This window comes from Bos mutus, chromosome 7 (assembly GCF_027580195.1).
Source record: "Bos mutus isolate GX-2022 chromosome 7, NWIPB_WYAK_1.1, whole genome shotgun sequence".
In the NCBI taxonomy this organism is placed as follows: domain Eukaryota; kingdom Metazoa; phylum Chordata; class Mammalia; order Artiodactyla; family Bovidae; genus Bos; species Bos mutus.
Window position 1 is genome coordinate 105,716,348 of NC_091623.1, and position 24,252 is coordinate 105,740,599.

At 47.8% G+C, this 24,252-nt stretch overlaps 1 protein-coding gene across 2 annotated transcripts in view; it reads left to right on the top strand.

Moving 5' to 3' along the window:
• The window catches only part of LARP1 (La ribonucleoprotein 1, translational regulator), a 60,150-nt gene that overhangs the window by 22,298 nt on the left and 13,600 nt on the right, over positions 1–24,252 (top strand). The window contains exons 1-9 of one of the 2 annotated variants that reach the window (XM_070374665.1): positions 10,350–10,501; positions 17,031–17,092; positions 17,356–17,421; positions 18,337–18,511; positions 19,408–19,536; positions 19,613–19,813; positions 19,913–20,075; positions 20,899–21,043; positions 24,036–24,210. In XM_070374665.1, the coding sequence (XP_070230766.1) occupies positions 18,388–18,511; positions 19,408–19,536; positions 19,613–19,813; positions 19,913–20,075; positions 20,899–21,043; positions 24,036–24,210 (937 nt within the window). In that variant the 5' untranslated portion in view covers positions 10,350–10,501; positions 17,031–17,092; positions 17,356–17,421; positions 18,337–18,387. Of the gene's footprint in view, positions 1–10,349; positions 10,502–17,030; positions 17,093–17,355; positions 17,422–18,336; positions 18,512–19,407; positions 19,537–19,612; positions 19,814–19,912; positions 20,076–20,898; positions 21,044–24,035; positions 24,211–24,252 lie in introns of those variants that run through there. The other variant, XM_070374663.1, reaches the window with a different exon arrangement.

A 24,252-nucleotide genomic window follows, 5' to 3' on the forward strand; every position in this document is an offset into this window, starting at 1 on the left:
TTAGACCTAAAACTTTACGAAACACTTCTTTATTCTTATCTCACAGTGCCCTTGAGGTGGGTGGTAATTGGCCCCCTTTTATGGAGAAATTCCTTCTCTATAGGGTCATGGAGATGAAGGGAATTGCCCAGGGTCAGAATTAAAAACTGGCAGAGCTAGTCCTCCCACCCTTTTAAAGCACAACAAATAAGGAAAAAATCCAGGAGAGTGAAAAAAAGATAAGCATCAGTCTGTTATTAAGTAAGATATTGCAAGGGAGGTATTTAGCACAGTGACAGTCATACTTAAGGGCTCGATAGTATTATAGCTCCATAACCATTTGTGGAAGGATACTTGACTTTATCGAATTGCCCTGGGCATAGCAGTTTGTCTGCTGAGCAGGAGAAAGGAGTGTGAGGGCAGTCTGGAAATGCTAGACTCCTGGCTGGGAGTGGAGAGGCTGCTGAAGTCCTCTGTTGGCTGCAGTTGGGCTTCCAGTTGTTCTGGCATGGTCTCTGCCATTCCAGGTCTTCCCTGTCCCAGCCCCTGACTTGTTTCATCACTGCCTTTGCCTCTCTGAGGTGGCAGCTCTTTGGAGATCCTAAACTTGAGGAAGGTCAGAGTGCAGTTTGGCTTTGGAAGCCATGCTGAGGTCATCTGTTAACCAAAGTCTCCTGGGTGGCACCAGAGCAATCAGGATGCTTGTGATGGTTCTGTCTTCTGCCTTGTTTCTTCAAGGGTAGAGACATGCGAGGCCCTTTAAGTGGTTGGTGCTGTTGGAGTGGAGGTTAGAAGAGGACTACACCTGGAACCATGCTCCCCAAGGTGACCTAGTGCAGATGCTCTGACTCGGTCCTCCAGACACAAGCCTTTAGCTTTCTTCCCTACACTGGGCCAGCTGTTGATAGACCCTGAGCCCTGAGAAGGCCAGGGAAAACCTGCCCAAATGGAGGAGGTATTGCTTAGAAATGCTCTCAATTTCCTAAAAATGGCCCCCGCCTCCGCGCCCCTCCCCCGCCTCCGCCAGCGTGGAAGCCCCACCTTATTCTTCAAGACAGAGCTTAAAACATGGTTCTTGGAGGGATGAGAGGGGCGCTAAGAAACATCCAATATTAAGTACCAATAGGCTCACCAGTGGAGAAGGCAATGGCACCCCACTCCAGTACTCTTGCCTGGAAAATCCCATGGACGGAGAAGCCTGGTGGGCTTGTGGTGCATGGGGTCGCTAGGAGTCGGACATGACTGAGCGACTTCACTTTCACTTTTCAGTTTCCTGCATTGGAGAAGGAAATGGCAAACCACTCCAGTGTTCTTGCCTGGAGAATCCCAGGGACAGGGGAGCCTGGTGGGCTGTCGTCTGTGGGGTTGCACAGAGTCGGACACAACTGAAGTGACTTAGCAGCAGCAGGCTCACCAGTGAGTGAGATGGGGTAGAAAAATTTGTCAGTAGTCTTACCAGAGATACCTAAACTTCCAAATAATAGCTAACACATCACTCCAGCACTCTTGCCTGGAAAATCCCATGGACAGAGGAGCCTGGAAAGCTGCAGTCCATGGGGTCGCTGAGGGTCGGACACGACTGAGCGACTTCACTTTCACTTTTCACTTTCCTGCATTGGAGAAGGAAATGGCAACCCACTCCAGTGTTCTTGGCCTGGAGAATCCCAGGAATGGTGGAGCCTGGTGGGCTGCCGTCTCTGAGGTCGCACAGAGTCGGACACAACTGAAGCGACTTAGCAGCAGCAGCAGCAACGAAGACTTATGTGCTTCCCCAAGTACTTAAAAAATAGCAACTCATTTAATCCTCAGAATCCCAGTAGGTTAGAAACTGTTTCCATTTACAGAAATCCAGAGTCACTTAGATGGGAGTGGCAGAGCTGGAACTCGAGCCCAGGCTCATTCTTAACCATTGCACTGTCCCGCTGCTGGAGGAGCGGATCTGGGCTGACCTTGGGGATGGAGCAGCCCAGTGAGCTTTCCTCCAGAGGCATCCATTCTGTAATTCTCACTTGTGTTTCTGCAGTTTGTTTTTCCTGGGCCTTGCCTTAATCTCTGAAAGAGACCAGATCTAAGGGTTGCAGGTCTTAACCTGGGCTGAGGACGGAGTGGTCCCTGGAGGGAAAGTGCATTGACTCCGCCACCACCCATGTCAGCTGTCATGTCAGTCATCAGTTCTTGGGCTGGATCCTTGTCAGTCTTACCCACTTCTGTATCCACAATACGTAGTATGGGCTGAATGGTAGTTGAGATGAAGAACATTTTTCACTGGTTACCAAACTGGAATTATAAATACATTTGTGACTGCTGTCCCTTCTCCTGCTCATAAAAGACATTGCTAATTGATCACAGGCTTTTCCTGAGTCTGTCTACTGAGGTTCCTCAGTACAGCATCCCAAGCAGTTTAGATCAACCAGTTGCAGGTAGAGTTCAGATTAAGGCTATATATAAACTGAGCCCTCAGAGGATAGGGACTTGTTTACCGTTACTTCTCTAGTGCCTGGCACACAAAACCCCTCATGTCAGTGGTCACGTTTCATAATAGAGTGGCAGGAGCCCAGGGCTGACATCTTTAAAAACAAATTGATGTTCTTGGAACAAACCAGGAAGCTCACTGAGTCTCAGTTCTGTCTTACTGTGTCATCTGGGGAGAACCATGTCCACCCTTCCTACCTCAAACTGATATTGTGAGAGTTAGATGCAGTGATGGATGAGGGAGACCTTATGAACTGATTAGTCACGAAGGATACAGAAAGGGTAATTTACCTGAATGGGTAGCTTATGCTTTCTTCAGCTCTCCTCTGTGCCCTGAAGCAGGGCCTACATAAAACCTCTGCTTTTCTACTTCCCTTTCTGTCTCTCTAGTCTGTCTTTTGTCCTGTGGGATCTCTGCAGTTTCCTCCGTCCTCCCCTTTCTCATCTGCTGGAGGAGGCAGAATTCTCCTGGGCTTGGTGTAGCCAGAGCCCAGGCCTTTGGGTTACAGGCCGCCCTAGAGCGTTGCCTTTGCAATAAAGAGTGCTCTGATTCCTGGCTGTGCTTTGCCCCTGTCCCCTGTCCTAAATGGCATTATCCTTGCCTGGCAGGTGAACTAATAGGTTCAGAGAAGTGGATTCTGGTGCTGATGGCTTTAGTCCCTTTAGGGTCTGCTTGAGCTGGAGCCCTTTGGGATCTCCACCAAGTATCTGTCTCTGGCGGTACTGAGAGACCTAGGGTAGCTGGGCTTTCAGTTTCAGATCCTTGGTGTCAGCTCCCTTCTCACTGTGTGACCTTTGGAGCGACCCAGCCTCCAATAAAACTGGAATAGCTTCACCCTTGGGGGGATTAGAAAGTGCACAATAGGCCTATAGCAGGAGGCCTGAGGTAAATGTTTAGTAAGTGGTAGCCATTATTATTTAATGGATTCAAACCTCAGGGCACTGGGTGAGCAAACAGCAAGGTTTAGAGGGAGAATGGAAGCTGTAAGAGAGAGGCAGACAGGTCCCTTCAGAGGCTTCATTTCTCCTTGTAGCACAGCCATAGGTGGGAGCTCATTGTGAAACAACCTTGAGCTCAACCCAGACTGACTTTTGTGAACTCAAGTCTGTCAAGATACTTGGCTCACTTGTGGCTTCTTGGCTTGACCAGTCTTGGTTCCTGATGCTAGAGGTTGGATGGTGGGAAAGAGTGGATGAGCTCCTTGGTGCATCTCTCTTCTGACTGCTCTCTGTATGTAATTAAAACTTGCTCGCTCCTGCTCTTCTGAGCTGGTTAATTCCTGTTTGCACTTCCAGTCCATAAGTGTGAGACCATGGATTGACACTTGGAGACCAGAGGTCCCTTCCTGCCAGTCTCACTCATTGGCGGCTCAGTTCTCAAATACTAATTGACATCAGCATTGCACAGGAAACTTGTTAAAAATGCAGATGCCCATGCTTTGCCTCTCTCTGCACACTGCTTTTTTGGAGCTTGGGGGAAGTCAGGAATCTGCGCTTAACCCAGGTCCCCCACATTCTCAGGTGTTCTTAGCTTATGGAAGTGGTGTTTCAGTCCTGCTAGCTCAGGGTCCCTGTTCCCACAGTCATGAGGGTGAGGGGTTTGTATACAGCCTTCTGCTCAGGGACTCCAGAAGAGTGGGACGTCAAGTGGGAAGAAGGAGACTTCAGTTCCATTTCCACCAGAATAGTTCTGCAATGTATTTTTCTTTTTTAGACATTATTCAATATTTAATACAATATAAAAAGAAAAGCATTGAATAAGAACCCATGTACCCACTACCGTTTCTTAAGAATCACACCCTGATTCTAAAATGGTGTGGTTTAGTTACTCAGTCATATTCGACTCTTCGTTACCCCATGGACTTCATCCTGCCAGGCTTCTTTGTCCATGGGATTTTCTAGACAAGAATACTGGAGTAGGTTGCCATTTCCTTCTCCAGGAGGTCTTTCCGACCCAGGGATCGAACCCCGGTCTCCCGCATTGCATGCAGTCTCCTACATTGCAGGCAGATTCTTTACCAACTGAGCCACCAGGGAAGCCCAGTCAGTTCTAAAATACTAATACTAAAAAATCTCCCAGGCCTTGAGAGCAAAGATAAACAAATGGGGCCTAATCAAACTTAAGAGCTTTTTGCACAAGAGGAAATCATAAACAAGACAACCTGTGGAATGGGATAAAATATTTGTAAACAGTGCAACTTGCAAGGGGTTAATTTCCAAAATATTCAGACAGCTCATACAGCTTAATATCAAAAAAGAAACAACCCAGTCAAAAAAGTGGGCACAAGACCTGAATAAGCATTTGTTCAGAGAAAATACACAGATGGCCAATCGGCACATGAAGAGATGCTCAGCATCACTAATTATTAGAGAAATGCCAATCAAAACTACAATGAGGTATCACGTCACACCAATTAGAATGGCATCTTCAAAAAGTCTACAAATAATAAATGCTGGAGACGGTATGGAGGAAAAGGAAACCCTCCTACACTGTTGGTGGGAATGTAAACTGGTACAGCCACCACAGGAAAACAATATGAAGGTTCTTAAAAAACTAAAAATAGAGCTACCGTATAATACAATTATCCCACTCTGGGGCACAGAGCTGGACAAAACTATAATTCGAAAAGATACACATTAACCTCCCCCACAACCCCCCCCGCCGTCCAGTGTTCATAGCAGCACTATAATAGCCAAGACATGGAAGCAACCTAAAGTGTCCTTTGACAGGTGAATGGATAAAGATGGTACATATATACAGTGAAAGAGTAGTCAACCATAAAAAATGAAATACTGCCTTTTGCAGCGGCATAGATGGACCTAGAGATTATCATACTAAAGTAAGATAGAAAGACTAGTATTATATCACTTTTGTAGAATCTAAATAAATACAAATGAATTTACTTACAAAACGGAAACAGCCTCACAGATACCGAAAGCAAACTTGGGGGAAGGAGAGAGATAAAGTAGGAGTATAAGATTAACACACTGCTATACATAAAATGAGGAGAAGGCAATGGCACCCCACTCCAGTACTCTTGCCTGGAAAATCCCATGGACGGAGGAGCCTGGTAGGCTGCAGTCCATGGGGTCGCTAGGAGTTGGACACGACTGAGCGACCTCACTTTACCTTTCTCTTTCATGCACTGGAGAAGGGAAATGGCAACCCACCCCAGTGTTCTTGCCTGGAGAATCCCAGGGATGGGGGAGCCTGGTGGGCTGCCATCAGTGGGGTCGCACAGAGTCAGACACGACTGAAGCGACTTAGCAGCAGCAGCAGCATACATAAAATGTGATTCCCAAGGTGGCTCAGACAGCGGTTAAGAATCTGCCTGCAATGCAGGAGATCCAGGTTTGATCCCTGGGTCCTGGGTCAGGAAGATCCCCTGGAGAAGGGAATGGCAAACCCACTACAGTATTCTTACCTGGAGAATCCCATGGACAGAGAAGCCTGGTGAGCTACAGTCCACGGGGTCACAAAGAGTCAGACACGACTGAAGCGACTTAGCATGTATGAAATAGGTAAGCAAATAAGAATTACTGTATTGTATAGCATAGGGAATTATTTTTAATATTTTGTAATAACCTATAATGGAAAATAATCTGAAAATATATATATAACTGAATCATTTTGCTGTACATGTGAAACTTTAACAGTATTGTAAATCAACTATGCTTCGTAAAAAATTTTTAAAATACTAAATGCAATTTTGTGGTTCTGAGTAAGCCCTGTCAGAGTTAGGAGGTGAAACTCATTTGGTCTATAACGTCAGGTATGTCCAGAGGAAACCTACCTTAGAATTACTAAGCAGATTCCTGGTTCCACTGTTCCTGAGCAAGAATCTCTGGAGAGTGGGACCCAGGATTCTGTATTTTGACAAGCTCCTCAGGAGATAATTTTTTTGCATTCTGAAATCTTATGGCCCAAGTCATTTGTAGCAGTGGTGTCAGAGGTGGATTGTACCCTTGGAAAACTGGCTTCATCTAAGGTTGTGGTTAGGGTGATCAGTGAGTGTGAGGATAGAATTAAAAGATGTCAGGAGTGCAGATGACTGGATCCTCACACCCCAAGCATAGTCCTTAGAGAGAAACTGAAGCCACCCAGAGGAGAATTCTCCCAGGCCCCAAGGACAAGGGCTGTAGTGCTGGTGCCAGGGCTGGTCAGTCTCCCGACCACCAGGCCCCCGCCCTGGACACTTGGCTCACTGTCGTGGGACATGGGCAGTGGTTCTTTCCTACTGTGGCCAGATTCCGCTGTTAAAAATACACGATCTCTAGTTAAATTTGATTTTCAGATAAGCAGCAAATACGTTTTTTAGTATGCCGCTGCTAAGTTGCTTCAGTCGTGTCCGATTCTGTGCGACCCCACTGACGGCAGCCCACCAGGCTCCCCCATCCCTGGGATTCTCCAGGCAAGAACACTGGAGTGGGTTGCCATTTCCTTCTCCAATGCGTGAAAGTGAAAGTGAAAGTGAAGTTGCTCAGTCGTGTCCAACTCTTAGCGACCCCATGGACTGCAGCCCACCAGGCTCCTCTGTCCATGAGATTTTCCAGGCAAGAGTACTGGAGTGCGGTGCCATTGCCTTCTCCATGTCCCAAATATTGCATGGGACATAATTAATCTAAAAATTTACTATTATTTACCTGAAATTTGCTAAATCTGGCAAATTGTTATCTTTTTAAAAAGATTTTTTATTAAAGCACCAGATTCAGTAATTGACTCGTTTTCTTAAATAATTATTTTTAATAATTAAAAAAATGCATTTAAAGATGCATTTATGGTAGTTTTCTGTTTACCTCTGCCCTTAATTTAAGCTGTTAATCCTATGAGCTGGCAGCCACCATGAACCCCTTTCACGGTTTCAGAAAGTGAGAGGTTAAGTCTTACTCTAGCATCTTCCATGCGAGATGCTTTTCTGCTTCCTGATGAACCTGCTTGCTTGGGTTTCATTCCTCTGTGGCCCTGTTAATGCCTATCAGGTTACAAGCCACATGAGAAATTGGTTAGATAAGACCATCTCCCCTGGCTTTATGAGTTCCTTATTTTGAGGACAGCTGGTGGTTAGAGCATTCTTAGGTTTACATGGACTCCCAAGTCCCGGATAGCTGCTCTGTCCTGCCTCTTAGCCCAGGGGCCTACTTGGTTGGGTAGATGGGTAATGTAGGGGTCACGTCTCCTCTATATTTCCTGAAGAGGGGAGGGAGTGGAATAGATCACCAGTGAGCAAGGGTGTGGAGTCTGCTGGTAGGGCAGCCTGTCTCCTTATCCACAGTGTCCCAGTTGGGGTTTCTTATGTATGAGGAGGCCTCCAAGGCTGGCCCAGACTCAGCAGCAGAAACAGATCAACTACTTTTATGGGGAGCAAGCCCAGTCTGGCTAAATTGGGTTAGGGGAATTAGTCTTTATCCAAGCACTTCAATTCCCCTTATGCTTCAGGAATGGTTGGCAAGTCTCTACTATTTCTGCTGAAGTTTTCCTGTTACCAAATGTCCCCAACCTGCAGGACTGAAGCTGTTAGGATCCAAGCATTTCAGAGAGCAGGAACCTGAGGATCAGTGAGGATGCCCAGCCTGCCTCACTGGGTAGATGGCTGGTCAGGCCCTTTGGGGCCCGCCTGCCGCACATCTTCCAGAGGGGCCGAGAGCCTCCCCTGGAGAAGTCAGGTCGCTGGTGAAAGTGGGGCCCTACACTCCCAGATCCACTTCAGCCAGTGCACCCCTCCTTTTCTGTCAAGTAGTCCAATTCCATGTGAGAAGCTGTTCTTAAAAACGGGGACTTCTGGGTCTGTTATAGGCATCATCAGTGGGTGTGGGGAGCAGTACCTGGAATGTTTGGGTCCCTGAGGCCCTGCCCCCTAGTCTTCGAATTAATGTAGTTGTGTTGTTGAGTGGCCTCCTGACCTGTGGGAAAAACTCTGAATCACAAGGCAGCAACGTGATGTCCAGTGCTAGCTTCACAGCAATTCACTGCCTGGTTCCTCCTGGGCCTCAGTTTTCCTGCCCGTACAATGGCATGAGTTCTCAAGTTCCATCCAGCCTTTCTGTCCAGTAACAGGGATAATCCAGAGTAGTTTCTTGGGGATTCAGAAGCCTCTTGCAGCAAAGAATGCCTTAGACTTAGGACAGTTAAAATGAGTTTGTGTTAGGTGGTAGGTGAGCACAGGCACAAGGAAAAAGGAGCTTTGATGTCAGCAGCCTCCTGCATAAGGACGATGGTGTCAGTGGGGCAGCAGAGCATTGCAGCCTGCCTGAGGATTGGCTCTGAAATCCAGGGCCTGGCTGCTGGATGATGGGCCTGCCCCTCAGGGCTTAGAAGAACAATACAGGAACCTACAGGCTGGATATGGCTTGGAAAAGTTTTGTTTTTTAATGTGAATTCATTAATAGTATTTAGAAAGCAGAAAATTACTCTTCCGCACCAAGTTTATTTTTCTGTATTTCTTGAAAACTCAGATGCTCTGGCAACATAAGCTTGCATTCCTGTGTGGTGTGGCGACTGCCTTTGAGTGGGTGCTGCCCTCTGCGCTAGTGTCCGTGCTTCCCCGCTTGCCATGCCGCCAGCCAGCTCTGTGATTTGTGATGTAGCCCAGGGCCTGGGGGCTTACGCCTGAAGTCGGGGACCGCTGGGGAGTTTCAGGGCTGTTTTGTTTGCTGCCCGCACACTGTTCTGTTTTCCACAGCTGATGTCTGGTGTTTGGGTTGAAGCACACTGCTTCCAACTTGAAGGAGAACAGGGCATAGGTCTAGACTCAAAGGGTTGCAGCTGCCAGGCTGCCCAGCTGTGCTGTTTGGACATAATGCAAAGGGGTAATTAACCTCTCTACCCAGAAAAGAATGCTCTGGAAGTTCTTTGAGAGGCACCCATACCGATGTAAAATTCTTCATTGGGCCAGCCGTGAACAGGCTGCAGTCCTGGGTTCCAGGGGCCAGTGAGCAATTCAGAAAGATCCCTACCCTTGTGGAAATCCCAGTCATTGCCTATATAGGGCATGTAGCTGGTTGGTGAAGCCCAAGGTGGAGTCAAGCTGTACCTGGGTTTTAGTCTACCTAAGGCAGGTGGCCTCTCTGAGCCTCAGTTTCCTCATCTATAAACCGGGAGTCATCATCACCTTACCTGTCTCCTAGCATGGTTGTGAAAAGTAAATGAGCCACTGCATGTGAGCAATTTGTGTGGATAGTGTATGGACTTAGTAATTGATTAGTCTGGTGCAGTTGAGATGCACACAAATGCAAACATTTCAGGGGCTCATGAGTGCTCTGAAGACCCCACATGATAGACTGAATTAGAACTTGATCCAGAGTTGCTAGTTGGGCAATTAAGAAAGGCCTTGAGAAGAATTTACACTGAGATCTGTGAATAATGTCACACAGTATATATACTCTATGACCCTGGGCAAGTCTCTTCCCTGAGTTTCATTTTCCAAGCAACTGGAATGTCTTTTTGAGGCAGTTACATGAAATAGCACAAAGCAACTTAGAGCAGTTATTGGCGCCTACTCAGCACTTAGTAAAAGGTGGTTATTAGAATTACTGTTCTAACTAGAACCAAATGTGCTCTTCAGAAAGGCTGGGTCAGGGAGCTGGCACTTGAAGGCCAGAAGCTTCTCTGGCTGCTGGTATATTTCAGCTGTGATGATTATTAATTAGCTTTGGGGCAGGACTTCAGGGATTGGTACTGGTAGTGGGCGTGACCACAGCCACCCCAGGGTGGCTTACTTGGGCAGGGAGAGTCACCGCAGGCTAAAGGGTCACCGCCAGCTAAAGATAGTTGACTGGGGCTGGTCCGGACCAGGCAGCGTCATGTGACCACAGCCTGCCACCTGCGCTCCTCCTCCCAGGCCCAAGGGGCGCAGACTCTTCAGGAGCTTGCTTTGAGCGGAGTCCCATGAGCTGACTTCTGAAGGTTTCCCCTCTCTTCTTACTCCTTTCCATAACGGCACCCTTCAGCCCCCTCCTGTGTTTCCTCTGCACGTCTGGGGGAAATCAGGGTGGGAAAGCTGGTCAGAGAGAGCTGTCTGAAAAGTGGTGGCAACAGTAGGAATCAGTGAAGGTGAGGATGGTTAACAAAGCTTTTTTTTTTTTTTTACTCTTTAGATGCGTGTTCATGTGGAGGGGTAGGGTTGGTGTTGGGATCAGTGGGGATGGGATGAAAAGTCGGTGGTCCCCAGACTCCTCCTCTAAAGACCCCACCGCACCCCCAGGCTGGATGACAGCTGAGAATACACCAGACTTTTCTGACTGTGCCCCCAGGCTGGCCTGGGAGGGACGGGCACAGGTGGGTGATATAATCTAGACTCCTGTTGGCATTGCACTCTGCCTTAATGGTTTCTCTGCCTTCCGCAGTGAGGGTCCTGGGCTCCAGCTCTCAGGCAGTGGTTGGGGCAGAATCTATGTCAGCTGGACGCCTGTCCCTGCCCCTCACCCTCATTGGGGCAGAGGTAGGAATGGGGGAACTGGGGGGTGGGCCTAGAGGGAACGCCTCTTCCCTCACAGGACTGTGGGGGTGCCAGATAGGTGTGTTAGGGGTCAGTTTCCCTTGGCTTCTCTCTGGGTGGGGAAGAAGGGGATTGTCAAGTTGCCAGTGTTCAATCCTAGGAATGTCACTTGCCTTGCTCCATGACCTTAGATTTCCCTGTAGTGGGCCTTGGTTTTCTCCAGTGTGTAGGGCGATTTGAGGGTCTGCCCTATTGACCACAATGAGGAGGTAAATTGGACCCTCCTGCTAGTGGTTGAAAGCACAGGATTTAGAGTCAAATTGCTTGACTTCAAATCCTGTTCTGTTGCTTGCAGGCTGTGATCTTGGTAAATAACCTTTCCACCGTGTTCCTTCGTTTCCTCAGTTGTAAAATGAGACCAGTTAGAGGAGCTAACTCAGTGTTAGAACAGTGCATGGCATTTCATAAGTGCTCACTGTTAACATTACGACCACAGCTTGGTGCTAGCATCTCTTCTGCTCTGATGAGAAGTCTCATTGCTTGCCATCTTACCTTCTCTTCCTTCTCCCTGTAGATAGGAATATCCTGTGTTCAGTTGAGGAAGGTGAGGGAGGCCCAGGGAGGGTGGCTGGTAGGGAGTGTCTCCAAGATTATACAATTGGTGAGTATTGGAGTCTAGACTAGGTTCTGCTGGGACCCAGCAGTGCCTGTGAACACTTGTTTCTCTGCCTGGGGGAAGGCTCCAGCTAAAATAAAGGTTGAGGATTGAGGCCATAGACTCAGGAACTAGCACTTGGAACAGCAAAGCTCAGCTGTATTGCCAGGTCCTGAGCTAGATGCCAGAATCACTGCTATGAAAGCAGCCTGGTACCTGCTGTCAAAGGGGGTGGGGTGGGGTTGAGAATAGATAAGTAACCAGGCAGCTGATACAGTACAGTGAGAGCACAGAGCCAGGGTAGTTCACCTGGGATGTGGTTGTCTCTTCAAGAAGTTGACCTAATGGCCATAGGAATAGGTCAGCAGATGGGTACGAACGCCACTAATGCAGCCCCTAACAAATGACCTTGTTCCCCAAGGCAGAAGTTCTTTGCACTCAGGGTAAATTCAGCCTTTTTAGATACTTCGCTAATCTCCAGGAGATGATGCCAGCCCCAAAATAAATGTTTGGCCTTCCCCTGTCCTCCTGGCACTAAGGCATGAAATCTAGTAGTTCCTCTGGCCAGCCCCATCCTTCAGGCCTTCTCCCATCTAGCCCGGCCCCATCTCACTTTTCACCCACACTCATCCCTCAGTTTCATTTCCAGCTTTTCCCTTCCTGTTACCAATCTTCATTTATTTAGCTGTACCGGATCTTAGTTGTGGCACTCAGAGTCTTCAGTCTTCTTTGGAGAGTGGGAATCTAGTTCCCTGACCAGGGATCGAACCCAGGCTCAAACCGTGGATTAAGAGTGCAGAGTTTTAGTCACTGGACTCCAGGGAAGTCCCCCTCTTATCAGTTCTTTTTTCTATAACCTGATGAGTTTGACTCATATCCGCATACCTTCCCCCCCAAAATCCTTCCCTAGTTTCTTGCTAGTTTACCAAGTCCTTGCTCCTTAAGACCTACATCTGGCCCTTCTAGGTCCCCCCGTGCCCTCCCCAAAAGGGTCAGCAGCTTTAGGATCTTTCTGGAAGCAAGCAGTGTAGAAAATACAGTTGGGACCTCCCTGATTGTGCAGTGGATAAGAATCCACCTACCAAATGTAGGGGGCAGGGGTTTGATCCCCAGTCCAGGAGGATCCCACAGGCGGCAGAGCAACAGAGCCTGTGAGCCAAACTATTGGTCCATGCTTCAGGGCCCGAGAGCCACAACTACTGAAGCCCACACACTCTAGAGCCTGTGCTCTGCAGCAAGAGAAGCTACTTCAGCGCAACTGGAGAGTAGTCCCTGCTCGCCACGCACAGCAGTGAAGATCCAGTGCAACCAAAAGTAAACAAATGAAAAATAATTTTTTTTAAGTGGGCTTGACCTTTGAACAATACAGGTTTAAACTGTGTGGGTCCATTAATATGTGGCTATTCTCGATGTAAAAGCAGTACTGCGTGATGTTAAGTTGGATTTTTCGACCGTGTTGGAGGTGAGTGCTCCTAACCCCTGTGTTGTTCAAGGGTCACCCATACTTTGTGTTTTTACCTGGGTTTACACCAGGTGTGTTTGGGCTTAGGTCTGTTTATAGGCTGACAGAGACTCCTTGAGGCCAGGCTCTCTTCCTCTTCTGTGCTGAGAAAAAGGTGGAGTGGCTGGATTTCTTCAACTGAAAGGAACTTCAGGCCTTCCCTCTGCTCTTCCTTCCTCTGGTGTGGCATGGGTTTATACCACAGCCTCCCTGGGGACTGAGGCAAATCCCCCCCTTCCTTCTTTCCTCTCTCCTGGGGAGACCTGCCCTGGAGCCAGCCCCTTTCTTGCGGGGGAGGTGGGGCTCAGAGTGTGGAAAAAGAGCCAGGCTCCAGGAGAGGAGGGTATTGGTTTAGCTCCCCTTCTCTTCACCACTCACAGTCTTAAGTGAAAATAGTGAGTTTGCTGATCAGATAGAGCTTCATGAAAAATCTCCTGGTCTCCCTGTTCCCTCCCCAACCCCACCTCCACTGTGGGGTTCATTTAATACACGAATGAGTATGTGTTTGTAGAAAGCCCCTTGACACCGCCCCTCCACCCCCCGCCCCCACTCCCCGGAACAACATTCAGTACTGGCTCCTAGCAGACTCCATTTTCGCCTCTTCCATATCCCAGCTAACCTCTGCTTGCCTTGATGGAGAAGGGAGACACTCACAGAGCCTCTGCCTGCCATCCTCCTCCCCTGAGTGCTGGGGTCACCTCGGGCCACCTCACCACACCTCTGCCTGGGAACCTGTCCCCGACACCAGTGACTCTTCACCAGGAGGTGGCGGGACGGTGCCCTGAGATTATACCAGGAAAGCTTTTTGACCCGTTTTCCCACCAGTGGACATGTGGAATCTCTGGTGAGCTGGAAGGAGCACTGGACAGAGGGAGCTGAGGCTTCTAGTGCCCATCCCGGCTCTTCCCTAGGGAAGCCCCTTATTAGCCTTTGGGAGCCTCAGTTGCCTATCTAAATGGAAGAAATCAGAACCACGGGCCTTTTTTGCTGCTCTCATGTCCTACAACTGTTTTCTTGGGCACATGCGAGGTGGTGAGTGTAGTGTGTCCCGAGCTGGGCTTGGGTCAGTGGTGGCTGTTAGTGGTGCTGGACATAAGGACTGGCCTCTTGCACAAAAGATTGGTTTCCATTGGGAGCCATTTTAGATGCCAGGCCCTGTACATTGTGGAGCTGTGCTGCGTGTGCCCACGTTTGTACACGTACATGCGCCTGGTGAAGATGGACAGTTGGGAGGGGACCCAGAAAAGGATGTGTAATTGAAGTTAGAAAACCTAGTCTTTTTTCCAACCTGCCCCCAGGGCCTGACAATAGCTCATCCGAGCCTTCCTGCGTTCCCCTAGGCCCTGCGGGATTTTAACAGAGCTAGGGATTTTGCTTAAAGGTAGCAGTGGTTCTCTCTCCCTAAAGTATTTCTCTGTCTCTCTGGGGAATTTTATTCTTCCTTAGAGCAGGGACAGCCCGAGGCCCTACCTGAGAGCAGAGTAGGAACCAGGGTACTGAGGGTCCTTGGGATAGAGGGAGGCTAACTAGGGATGGGGCCTTTTCAGCAAACTTTTCAAAGGGCTAGCTGATTGGTTTTCCTGGGTGTGCCCAGAGAGCCACATTCCCCTGGTCAGCTTGGGATTGGTGGGGGAGTAGGGAATCGGTGGGGTCTTTTAGTGGAAGCAGGTCACTCCCATTAAGGAGAGCCTGAACTTTTAGCAGTACTTTACCATTTGTCATCTTGAACAAGGTGTTAGGCAGGGTAATTATAGGATCTGATTCTTCCGAATTTTGAAAGAGTTTTTGTTAGAGGAAATAAGACAATGACCCGACAAAACTTTGCCTTAAACCTTTTTAGGTAGTCTTCAAGAGCACTTTGCCCTCTGAATCTGATTTCCCATTCCACTTTCATGATAATGACGTTGATGGTGCCGGCCTTTCGGCCTGCTCTTGTCCTGGTAGCACGCAGGGAGTGTTTTGGGGGTCTATAAGCTGGGTCCCTGGAGAAGTAATTACTGCCATAGCTTATGTGTAATCGAGGGAGTTGATCTTCTAACAGTTGCCTCTGCTGGTCCTAGTCAGGGAGCTGCGTGGTATTAGGCTGCTCTGGGCCAAACTGGAGTTAGCAAGAGAATCAGTGTGGAGTAAGGAGTTCCCTGGGCTTACAAGCTCCATCCTCTTGGAACTGAAAGAGATTTTTTGGTTCTGCACTGCCCAGCACTGGGAATAGGGGATGCTGTGGTTTGGGTTATAGAGCCCCAGCTCTCCTTTGGCATGTGGAATGTCTTGAGGCAGTGGCTCCAGTATGGGGTGGAAGCCAAGAATTCAGTGGCCTCCCAGTTAGGAATCAGGCAAGGACTCTCTTCTCATTAAGGGAACATGCGTGTGATCAAGAAGTGGAACATTCCTTTTGAGACCAGCTGGACAAATTTTTTTGCTCAGGGACTGGGGGTAGCTCTTGGCCTGGCATAGCTGGCCAACAATGGAGGCAAAGGGGTGGGTGAGCAGAGGCCCGGGTTGTATCTTATCCTGTGGGTCTCTGGGAAGGAAGGGTTCAGAAACTCCTGGTCTTCAGAACCAACTTGGAAAAACAAGTATAGGTGTAGAAAGGACCAGACTTATTAGGGCCACTTCCTTATTAAAAAAATTTTTTTTTTCCCCAAAAGCCCCTGGACTTTCCTGGCTTGCCAGTGGTTAAGACTCTGCACTTCTATTGCAGGGGCTGCAGGTGCAATTCCTGGTCAGGGAGCTATGACCCTGCGTGATGCACGGTACAGCCAAAAAATAAAAATTAAAAGTAATAAAAATAGAAAGCTCTTCTCTGCCCTGGTTGAAACTACTGGAGAATCCCAAACAAAATTAAATCACTGTAAACATACTACTTAAGTGAAAGTGAAATCGCTCAGTCATGTCCGACTCTTTGCAACCCCATGGACAGTAACCTACCAGGCTCCGCGGTCCATGGGATTTTCCAGGCAAGAATACTGGAGTGGGCTGCCATTTTCTTCTCCAGGGGATCTTCCCAACCCAGGGATCGAACCCGGGTCTCCTGCATTGCAGACAGACGCTTTACCGTCTGAGCCACCAGGGAAGCCCAAACATACTACTTAGGTCCTGGTAATATTTGGTTATATGTCTTCCAGAGTTCCTACTATGTGTATTTGTATGTATACCTTTTCAATTTATTTTACAAAAATAGGATTATAATTTTTTTTCATTAGTGTGTTTATGTTTTCATATCAGTAGAGATCATTATCATTTAAGAACACTCTGGAAGTTGCTCAACTTTTATTTAGCCAGTTCCCTACTGTTAGACATTATTTTCAGTGTTTTTGAAATTATGAATAGCTCTTGCAACATCTTTGCACATAAGCCTAAACACTTGTCTAATTTGTATCATTAGGAAAAATTCCTAAAGGTGGAACCATTGAGTCAAATGTAGGGGGTGATGGTCTCACTTTTCCTCTGGAAACTTGGAAGGCAGGCACATCTTCCTGTTGGTGACCACAGATCACTGAGGACAGAGCTGGCTCTGATGCACATGCCTTAGAAGAGGTCTTGGACTTCTTGGTTGCCCACTTAGGGTTTTTGTCTTGCCTTCCTAAGTCTACTCACATGAAGACTTCTAGAATGTTTGAGCCAGAGAGAGTCTTTCAGATTCCTTTATGGGATCTGCTGTGATTCAGGAGCCCTGGCTTATAGAGCAAATCCTGCCATGGACCTAGGGTCTCCAGGCCTCAGTCCCCCTTACACAAGAGGGTAAGAGCTGTGAGAGACCAGTGTTGAATTCCTGGGGTTTGGGCTGTCTGCTTCTTCCATGATCTCACTTTCCGTAATTTCTTCAGAAAGCGGGGTTTGAGCATGTGTCCCTCTTCTGTCCACCAAACCTTTGTCTGGGAACCTACAGGTTGCTTAGTGGCATGGGGCAGTGATGAGGGTGAGGAGCTGGTCGGGGGCCCTCTCTGAGGGGTGCTGTATAACCACCTCTCCTTTCTTGCTTCCACAGAACATTCTGCCCCAGCAAAGGTGGTGAGGGCAGCAGTTCCTAAACAGCGCAAAGGTGGCAAGGTAAGAAATATGAGTTGGCAACCCAGGGGTGGGGGTGGGCTTCCTGGATGGAGGTGGGAGCCTCTTTTCTGTTGTAGTGAGTGCTTCTGGGCTGCAGGGGATTTCTGAATAGCAGAGGCACTTTTTCTGGGTCTTTGTTGTGGATGGTTCTCGTGGACAGACTGGTTTTGGCTTATGATCTCTTGGTGGAGCTGTATTTTGGATGAGGGCCTGAATGGTGGAGGCAGGGTTACCCTGGAACCCTCACAGAATGTGCCTTGCAGGTTGGTGACTTTGGAGATGCAATCAACTGGCCAACACCTGGAGAGATAGCCCATAAGAGTGTGCAGGTGAGTCTGTGGGGAGGGATGGGCAGGTTTGAACTCCGTCTACATGTTCACATTTGGCCTCAAGCTTTCAGTGCCTCGGGTGTTAATTTTCTGTTTTTTAGAAGGAGTGGTTGGAAAATATGGGCAACCTTGAAATAGCTAAGAATCATCCTTTGAGCCCTTGCTGTGTGACAGAGACTGCCAAGTGCCATTTATCCACCATTTCACCTAATCCTCAGTGACTCCTAGATAGGCCCTTCGGTAATTCCCATTTTACAGATGAGGCCACTAAGGCCGGGAGGGGAGGTTAATCACTAGTCCTTGATGGCCAGGCGGGGATTGAAAATCAGTGTATCATGTTCTAAAACCTGTGTTCTCCACTTGGATTGCCTGTGAGTGCAGCAGAATGGTCATTAGGGCAGGTACCCACCTCCAGACCACAGGTTATGGGGAAGCTGACGTAGCTTTCCAAAGCCCCAGCAGAAGGTGGACCCCTGGTCAGTCCTTTCCCCATCAGCATCTTTTTTCCTGGCCTGACGGCAAGGTCTCTCATCGGCTTGGGCCAGTGGGCTTTGTTCACAGACAGGATTGGTGTGGACAGACCAGAGGCCAGTGTCTCCTTCATCCCACCGGTGATTCAGACCACATGGTCCTGTTGTAGGGAGTAAACACCTGGCCTTTGCAGGCCACAGCCCACGTTGAGGGGTTGTCTCTCTCATTTAGACTTAAGGGACCTGGAGAGGCGGGTTGTCCTCTGCTTCTTGCCTGTTTGACCACTCTTCCCAGCAAAGGCATGTCAGGCGTGAAAACAGGGCTATAGGATACATCCACCCCAACCTGCATCACGTGCTCCGGTGACAGGGAGCTCCCTTCCATCCCATCCTGAGTGGCTTTCAGATGCACGTCACTTCCCTGTTCCTCTGCTTCCTGCTGCAGCCACAGGCCCACAAGTCTCAGCCTGCCCGCAAGCTACCACCCAAAAAGGACATGAAGGAACAGGAGAAAGGAGAGGGGAGCGATAGTAAGGAGAGCCCGAAAACCAAATCCGATGAATCGGGGGAGGAGAAGAATGGGGACGAGGACTGCCAGCGAGGGGGACAGAAGAAGAAAGGTGAGTGACTTGGAGCGGGACTTGGGAGAAGGTAGCAGGAGAATCAGGGAATGTGAGAACTCGAGGGCTGCTGGAGCAATTTCAGGAGCCCCCCGGAAGTGCTTGAGAGTCTGATGGGTGTAGGCTGCTGGGCCATCAAGCTTCCTTCTAACTATCTGTCCATCAGTTCTTTTCCTATAACCAGCATTTGGAAAGCCCTGTCCTCAGCACTGGGGCTCAAGCAGTGCAGAAGACAGGCGGTCCCTCCCTCAGTGTGTTCTTGGTGTCTGTTGACGTATTTCTGCCTTGTGTTAGATTTCATTTACATACAGGCGATCCCATTGCTCTGGCTGAAATGGCTAGGTTACAGGTTTGGCTGCTGTCATAGGTATCTAGAGGAACAGTGGTTTAACCAATATGGAAGATTGTTTCTTTCACTTGAGAGCTTGGTAGGAGTAGGCCAGGCCTATAATGGCAGCTCTTTGATTCCTTTGTCTTGCTGTGTGTTGGCTCTTCTCATCCCAGGTGACTCACTCTACTTAGTAGCGTGGGGAAAGGGGAGAATAGCTCCTTGCTTTTTAGGGACGCACCCTAGAATTGACTGCTTCCACTCAGCTCTCCTCGGCATGTATCTAGGGGAGCCTGGAGGTGCGGTCTTGATTCCAGGCTGCCGTGTGTCTGGCTGTAAATGGTGTGCTCTGGAGAAATCGGTATTGGGAGTCAACCAAGAGTGTCCATCACATTGAAGTCCACCGCCTTCTTATTTCAGGGATGAAAATGAGGTCCAGTGAGGGAAAGGCGTTTGCCCGAGGTGACCGGGGGCAGTAAAAGCCCTGCCAGGGACAGAGGATTGGGGGTAGAGGTGGGCAGGAGGGGCCTCTCCTTCAAGCCTTTCTCGTGCCCACGCTATCCTCTAGGGAACAAACACAAGTGGGTTCCGTTGCAAATAGACATGAAGCCTGAAGTGCCCAGAGAGAAACTGGTCTCACGCCCTACTCGTCCTCCAGAGCCACGACACACCCCCACCAACCGCGGGGAGATCAAAGGTATGCGCTCCCACTATGGAGGGCCTGGGCCTGGGGGTCACCCTCAGGCCTGACCTGATGCCCTCTCTCCCCATAGGGTCTGAGCCTGTCACCTACGTGCCCGTGGCCCCCCCCACTCCAGCCTGGCAACCAGAGACCAAATCGGAGCCTGCCTGGCATGACCAGGATGAGACATCGAGTGTGAAGAGTGATGGGGCTGGTGGGGCGCGGGCTTCCTTCCGTGGCCGTGGACGGGGGCGTGGTCGCGGACGGGGACGCGGACGGGGTGGCACTCGAAGTACGTGAGGCCCCTTTGGGCTCCGGGATGTCTGAGGGAGTTCATCAGGGGCGGTGGGCGGGGATCTCCTCTCCCTCATGGTGCTTGTTCCTCCCATAGCGCATTTTGACTACCAGTTTGGCTACCGAAAGTTTGATGGTGCGGAGGGGCCTCGCACCCCCAAGTACATGAACAACATCACCTACTATTTTGACAATGTCAGCAGCACTGAGCTTTACAGCGTGGACCAGGAGTTGCTTAAAGACTACATCAAACGCCAGATGTGAGTGGACGGGCGTCTTCCTTCTGGAGACATGGGTGGGGTTGGGGGGTGCCTGAGGACGGAATAAGGCTGTACAGGCCCTTCTGGGGATCACAGTGGTTGCTGCCTCTGGCTGGAGACGAAAAAGATAACTTGAGAGAACTGTACTTCTGTTTTAAAAATGAATCAGTTAATGTTTTTAAAAGGAACGAAAATGTCTAGATTCTGTTCCCTTTGGGCCTCTATTTGTAATGGCAGCATTGTCAGAATGCTAATAGACACTTAACTGAGTCCTCATTGATGAGGCTCAGTGCTCAGCTTTATAGGCATTCTCTTACTTAGTTATAGAGTTACCTATTTAATTCTTATGAGCTGGGTTTTATCCCCTTTTTATTGATAAGCAAACAGGCCCAGTAACTTGCCCAACTAATAAGTGACAAGGCACAGATTTCAGTCTGTTTCTGACTTGCAAAACCTCAACTCCTAACCTCTCTAGTGGACTGTCTCCCAGTCCAGTGGGGGGGCCATACAAGGAAAGAGATCATTGCAATGGGGTGTGATAAGCAGTTTAGGAGCAGAAGAGAAAGTGACCAACAGTATTGGGACTGGGTTTTAGAGGATGAGGAGTTTGTCAGGTGTACCAAGAGGCGGAAGGGCAGAGAGAGACAGTTTGACCCAAGGTTAGGGAGCCATGAGAGGATAACATCATCTCTTTCCAGCCTATAAGATTGTAAATACAGAGGGACAGGGTTGGTCAGAGGCTGTGTGAGGTTCCTGGAATGTACAGAACAAAGAAGGCATGTTCATACATGATGGAGCAATCACACTTCTCCCCTCCACCTAGTGAATACTACTTCAGCGTGGACAATTTAGAGCGAGACTTCTTCCTGCGACGAAAAATGGATGCTGACGGTTTCCTTCCCATGACACTGATTGCGTCCTTCCACCGAGTGCAGGCCCTTACCACTGACATTTCACTCATCTTTGCGGTATGTCTCCCTCCCTGGGGCTGGGGCGGAGGGGAAGGAAAGATCCTTACTTAAGGAGTTGGAGTTTGTGTCAAGCCCAAGAACCCCAGAAGAGTCCTCATCTCATTACTTGTGCTAAGGTTACAAGGCTTGGCCAGCCTCTCTCCCTCCCTCTCCTCGTTCCCTTCCCTTCTCTTTCTCACCTTCTTCCCCGTCTCTCCCTCACCCCTTTATCATGGAAGACATCAGACATGGAAATTTTACAAAAGTCAATACAGTGGTGTAATGAGCCCATTACCCAGTCTCAGCAGCTATCAATTCATGGGCAGTCTTATTCCATCTGTCTCCTCATCTGTTTCCTTTCCCAGATTACTTTGAAGAAAATCTCCAGTAATCTGACATTTTATCCATGTTTCAGTTAATCTGTCTCTAAAAGATAAAGGCCTGTTAAAGAAAAGTACTCACTGTAGCACTATTACATGTAAAAACATTAACAATTCTTTAATATCAGCAAATATTTGTTCAGTTGCCAATTCACCCCGTTTTAGAAGTTTTCTTTCAGTAATTTGTGAATCAGTAATTTTACATGTTCCGTACTCCAGATTTTTTGTAAATTAGTGATTGAGAGACCTGATCAGATTCAGGTTTTTTCCTTCCTTTCTCCCTCCTTGTCAAGAATACTATATAGATAGTGATATATTCTCTCAGGTGGCACTTAATGAGTGCTTCATCTGGTTCTCTTTTTTGTCACATAAGCTGTAAATTACCTGTTACTTCATTAGAAACTATAAAATGTGTATGTTCTGTCTGTCTGTATTTGTTTGCTGGAATAACTCTTTAGGGAGGTACTTTGCCTTATCAGCTATTTGGTTACCAAGAAGCATGTAGTTTGTACAGGAAGGGCAGTTAAGTGCTTTATCTTTTCCTTTGTTAACCAGTTCTCAGAATTATGAGCTGATCTCTAATAACCTTCAAAGGTAACTGGTAAGGTTTCAGTTTGTTTTTTTGTTTGTTTTTGTATCATTACAGACTAGTAGATTCAAGCATTTTGTTTCATTTATTGTAGTTATTATGCTAAATCAAATTGTTGCCAGTGGGACCCTAGCTCATCTTGTACTTTTGTTGCCTCAGATCTGGAATGGCCTTTTTTTTTTTTTTTTTCTTTAAGACACTCTAGGGCCTTTATTTTGGGGAAATGGTAGTTCTGATATTTAGATATCACAGCCTGAGTTGTAGGGTGATTGTTGCTACGATTGGTTGTTTTTTTTTTTTAATGTATCATGAGATTACACTGATATTTTCTGTTAATATTTCTCCAGTGTCTTTACTTAACCCAAGCATCTTTTATGTTTATAACTATTACTCTCCCATGCCAAAAATCCTGATTCCAAACAACATCAGAGTAACTATTCATTTGTTTTACTGTACAGACTATGCTTACAGTATCTCTCCTACTCCTAGATTTTTTTCCCCATTTATACGGTCAGTGACTATTAAGTTGAAATACTTTTTGTGTGGTTGTGTACATATTAGTTTTAGTAATTTTGCCTTGCTCTCACATTTTTGGGAATGCTTTCTTACGCCTAATTTCTTACTTGTTTTACATTTATATAAAATATTTCTGTGGTTCCAAAGGCAAATGGTATGTTGATAGTCCAGCTTAAAAGATTTTCTTAATACTTTTTTCCCTTTTACTATGAACAAACTTTTTTGAATCCTTCCATTAAAAAAAATAAGTAAATGCCTCTCTGTATTATATACTCACCCTTTCTTAGATGAATGGTAACATAGCACATGTATTTCTTCACCATTTTTTGCTTTCACTTAATGTATCTGGGAGCTGAGCACTTAGTAGTGGTAGTGGTAATAGAGAGATACTCCTCGTTCTTACTTAGAGTTGTGTGTATATGTATCTTTTCACGGTTTAGCCAGTGTGTCTTTGTTGTAGGAGTGGGATGGTTGAACTGAAGGCCAATGCATATATAATTTTGCTAGCTGTTACCTGATTCCCTTTCTAGTGGGTGTACTTTCTGCGATCTCACCAGCAGTGTATGAGAATGCCTCTTTCCCCAGCCTCACCAACAGAGTATGTTATCACGTTGAAATGTTTTTCTTTTCCATTTAAAAGATATTAAAAAGAAAATTCTTCTCTACTCTCCATTACTTCACCCCCTTTCCCCCAAGATAGATACCTGTAGCCCTTTACCTGTGAATCCTAGAAAAATTTGTGTGCATTTGCATGTTTTTAATTAAGAATTCCAACACCAGTGGGATCTTAAACTCATTGATCTAGACCTGGTTTTTGTGACTGTTAACCACCTCAACACATTTGAAGCTGACTTTTAAGCCTGAGTAGTGTTGGGTTCGGAGAAGGCAATGGCACCCCACTCCAGTACTCTTGCCTGGAGAATCCCATGGACAGAGGAGCCTGGTAGGCTAAGAGTCGGACACGACTGAGCAACACTTTTCACTTTTATGCAATGGAGAAGGAAATGGCAACCCACTCCAGTGTTCTTGCCCGGAGAATCCCAGGGACAGAGGAGCCTGCTGGGCTGCCGTCTGTGGGGTCGCACAGAGTCAGATACGACTGACGCGACTTAGCAGCAGCAGTGTTGGGTTGAATTGCTGTGCCATAATTGGTTTAAATTGCCTATGTAGTGGCAAGTTTAGGTAGTTCCCGGTTTTTTCCTTTTACAGGCAGTGTTGCTGTGAATGGCCTTTTGTCCATATCTTATACATGCTGTCACCTATTGGTACAAGTATTTCCCTGGATTGATTCTTGGAAGTAGAATGGCAGGGTCAAAGGGCAAGTGTGTTTTGCATGTTGTTACCTCTTACAAGTTTGAACATCTCACTCATCTGCTGGTTGTGGAAGATGGGGCCAGTTTTCTTATACTCCTGCCAACTCTGGACTTTTGTGCTGAGCTCATGGGGCTCAGTCATGCCCCGGCTTCCAAGATCTTGGTCTGTCCTCGTCTTCCCTCTGCATCTTCTCCCTCCTTCTCCCCTGCAGGCCCTAAAGGACAGCAAAGTGGTAGAGATTGTTGAGGAAAAAGTACGCAGGAGGGAGGAGCCCGAGAAATGGCCTCTTCCTGGTCCCCCGATAGTGGATTATTCCCAGACTGATTTCTCCCAGCTTCTCAACTGCCCAGAGTTTGTGCCCCGCCAGCACTACCAGAAAGAGACAGGTAGGTACCCTGCTGGCATGTGGATGCCTCCTTGTTGCCCTT